Source organism: Quercus robur, chromosome 6 (genome assembly GCF_932294415.1).
Source record: "Quercus robur chromosome 6, dhQueRobu3.1, whole genome shotgun sequence".
Classification (NCBI taxonomy): domain Eukaryota; kingdom Viridiplantae; phylum Streptophyta; class Magnoliopsida; order Fagales; family Fagaceae; genus Quercus; species Quercus robur.
In genome coordinates, this window is record NC_065539.1 from 20,966,857 (window position 1) to 20,970,531 (window position 3,675).

Consider the following 3,675-nt stretch of genomic DNA (forward strand, 5'->3'; position numbering starts at 1 on the left):
GTCAAGTGGACAAGCAGAGAATGAGAGAAATGGGTAACGTTTCTAACCACATATTTCTAGCCCCTTTCTGTCGCTTCAGAGTCAGACTTCAGGGTCTACCTTTCAATTGGGATCAAAAGTCATAAAACGTGGTTTACGAGTGCAACATCTTCTAGTTATTTATGATTATTTCAAACTTTTTTTAATGAAATTATTACTGATAATTACTACTTCAACTTTAAGAATATGAATAAATTAACATTCAAAACAAACCAAACATCACGCATGTTCTCATCCAAAAAAAAAAACAAAAAACATCACGCATGTTTGTAGCTTTAGACACCGAGGAGACCTTGACAAAGACCCACTAATTAACATGACCAAAAATCAATTTGATTATATTGTCTAGTTGCCCACTTTGTAATTATTATCTCAAAGGGGTTGCATACTTTGCATTGGCTTGGCCCTCCAAAAGACTCCTATTGTCAACTACAAGGGCCAATTAGTGTATGCAGAAAGTTGGCTCTATCTATATAGAGAACCGTTCATGTTAAGTTACTTATCTCTTGATATTGAAAAATTAAACAAAATCATTGTTTACATACATAAAATCATTGTCTCTTGACAAAGACCCACTAATTAACATGACCAAAAATCAATTTGATTATATTGTCTAGTTGCTCACTTTGTAATTATTGTCTCAAAGGGGTTGCATACTTTGCATTGGCTTGGCCCCCCAAAAGACTCCTATTGCCAATTATAAGGGCCAACAAAGTGGGTCGGCTCTATCTATATAGAGAACCGTTCATGTTAAGTCACTTGTCTCTTGATATTTAAAAGTAAAATCATTGTTTACATACATAAAATCTTTTAAATAAAGGGTGAATTAAGTTTAGTTACAAACTTGATTGCAGCATGAAACTTCAATTTTCTTTAACAAGTTGACATACGTCCTTATTTGTATATGACTCATGCATACATATACTTAACCAACACTTGTCTTGTGCATTGCACACATACCAACTTCTTAAAGAAAGTTAAAGACTTAGACTACAATCAAATTTGTAATTAAATTTTGTCTTTAAATAAATAATAGATTATACAGTTTTCCATGCAAGGATTGTGCTTTATTAAACAATGGATAAAAATTGATGTGATGGGTAGAACAAAATATTATATATGAGTCAGTGAGAAATTTAAAGAAAAAAAAAATCTTATCTTGTATAATGAAAAGTGACCCTTCGATAAAGAAATATATGAATATTTCGGTTTCAGTCAGAATGTTACAACAATTTTTTTTTTTTTGTTAATAAAACATGTTACAACTTCTTCTTTTTTTTCTTTTTTCTTTTCTTCCCTTTTAACATAATAAATGCCTTACAACTTCTTCTTCTTTTTCTTTTTAAGTTCTAACTATTTTATAGTATTTAATTGATTTTTTTTTAAATTACTCAAAATGACACCATTTATTATTTACACGTTTACAACATCAACACATATGTTGTATATTACTAAAATTTTAGTCTTACACATTTTCTTCATTTAACTCAAGATTAAAATTTCTTTTTTTTTTAAATAATTACAATATGTTGCTAATCCACAACTCGAATTCTTTTTCTCAAGTCCTTCAAATTCTTTATGCATGGGGAAGTGTCAATTTAGCTACAAGATTTTTAACAACTCAAGATTAAAAGTAATAAACACGACGGTTTTTCACTATTGTTACAGTGGTTTTCGGTTTCCAATTCTTTATTTTAACTAACTAATAAAAATTATAATAATTTGTTATAGATGAAACTCTATTACTAAAATTTTCAATAAATATATATTTATTACAAAATAACTTAGCTTATTAATGCCGATTTGAGACCCATAGAGAAGCCGAAAAGCCGCTACTACTAAGGGTAGAAATCAAATAAACCCACAAGAAAGAGAAAAATCCCTTTAACATAGTAGAGAAAGGCTCACGCCGAGAGCGGAGCTCAAGAGGCCTCAAACATATATTAGCACAGAGACACTAACATGCACAGAGAGAACTCCAAATAAAAATTATAAGAATCAAATTGACATTCAATTTCAAAGATTGGATTTTTTTTTTTTTTTTTGAAATCCTTAATCTTAAATAATAGTAATGATAATCCGCGCAATTGTACTTCTTCCCACTCAACAAATGGCAAAAATTTGTAGAACTCTTCAAACCTATGTAACTATTAACAATAACTTTTTATAACTTTTTACAAACACTCATTTTAAACTCAAAACACCATTTTATAACAACTTATCCAAATGGACTCTATATATAGGAGGTCAAACTCGAAACTCACTTTCGTTTTCCACCTTTTACTCAAAGAATGAACCAGTCAGAAGAAATTCAAAGGCCTGGGCGTAACACCGAAACCGAGCCATTGGCAAAGCCAAAATTCAACACCACGTTTGGATCAAGACTATTGGTGCTACTGGTCCTCGTGGGCTCCACGTCCCATTCGATCGTGCGGTCCCTACAAAGGGGACAGTGCAAAGACTTCAACACCAGCCACTGATCTATACAAGGTTTATGGTACATATGCTTACACTTGGGCAAAACCCTAACTTCCTCTCCATGCACGTACTCGGCCAAACATATAGCACAGCTTGTTTCAGGATTAAACGGCATCTTTGAAGAAGAAGAAGAAGAGGGAGAAGCCGGAAATGAATCACTGCCGTATTTGAACGTAGGAAGGGCAGAAACCTTGTCGCTGTGTGCTGACGTGGCGGCGGGGTCGCGATGATTGAAGAAGCGGCGCCGCGCGCATTTGAGGAGGAAGAGAGAAAGGAGTGACGCAAGAATGAGTATGACCGCCATGATGGCTCTGACCCATTTGCTTATGGTTTTGTCAAGGTTGTGTTCTGCTGTTGGATTGCCATTCAAAAGGAGCCTGCGATTGTGTTGCCAGAAAATATTGGTCGAGTTATAAAACTCTTGACAAAAATATTGGTTGAGTTTCTTGACAAAATTCATTTGTAAAATTGAGAAAACGTGAAGAATTAATGATAAGAATTTTGTCAAGCTCAAAAAAAAAAAAAAAAAAAAAAAAAAAAAAAAAAAAGATAAGAATTTTGTAATTTAGAGAATCCTTAGCCTACATGTAATATATGTAGTCTGTAAATTACATAAATAGATGTGCAAATTATGGTAAAACTATAATTACGGTCAAGGGAATTATGGTAAGGCTAATCACAGTCTAGATCTTATTCTCTGTCACAACTACTTAATTCAACTTGGCATCTTTACTGCCCTAGCTAGATTGGTGATGTGCTGTATTTTAAATGCTGGACTAATATATTTTATTTTTTTTTTAAATAGTTTCAATTTATGATGTCCATTTCTGATTATTTCTCATTATCATTCAACCATAACATCAGTTGTTTTTGGTGTAGGCGAAAATCAAACTTTAGATTTTATATTCAGCAACAAACTAACTAAAACCCACAAATGTTTGACTAATATGGAGACCTAGAGTGGGCCAAGATATTGCATGTTACAAGTCCTTGATAAGCTTCATTAGTTTCTACACGTTAGAAGCTTCACAGCCTTTATTTTTATTTTTTATTATTATTTTTACAATAAGGAAAGGAAATTCAACTCAATTCTCTAGATAAGATCATAAGAGAACTGAGATAAGTTCACCAAATTCAACTCAGTTTCTACGCTTACCT

General features: G+C 32.5%; 1 protein-coding gene across 1 annotated transcript; it reads right to left on the minus strand.

Moving 5' to 3' along the window:
• Positions 1 to 2,228: 2,228 nt before the first annotated feature.
• LOC126689671 (RING-H2 finger protein ATL74-like) lies at positions 2,229 to 3,055 on the minus strand. The gene has a single exon (XM_050384883.1). The coding sequence runs from the start codon at positions 2,975 to 2,977 to the stop codon at positions 2,351 to 2,353; it is 627 nt and encodes a 208-aa protein (XP_050240840.1). The 5' UTR covers positions 2,978 to 3,055; the 3' UTR covers positions 2,229 to 2,350.
• Positions 3,056 to 3,675: the final 620 nt, after the last annotated feature.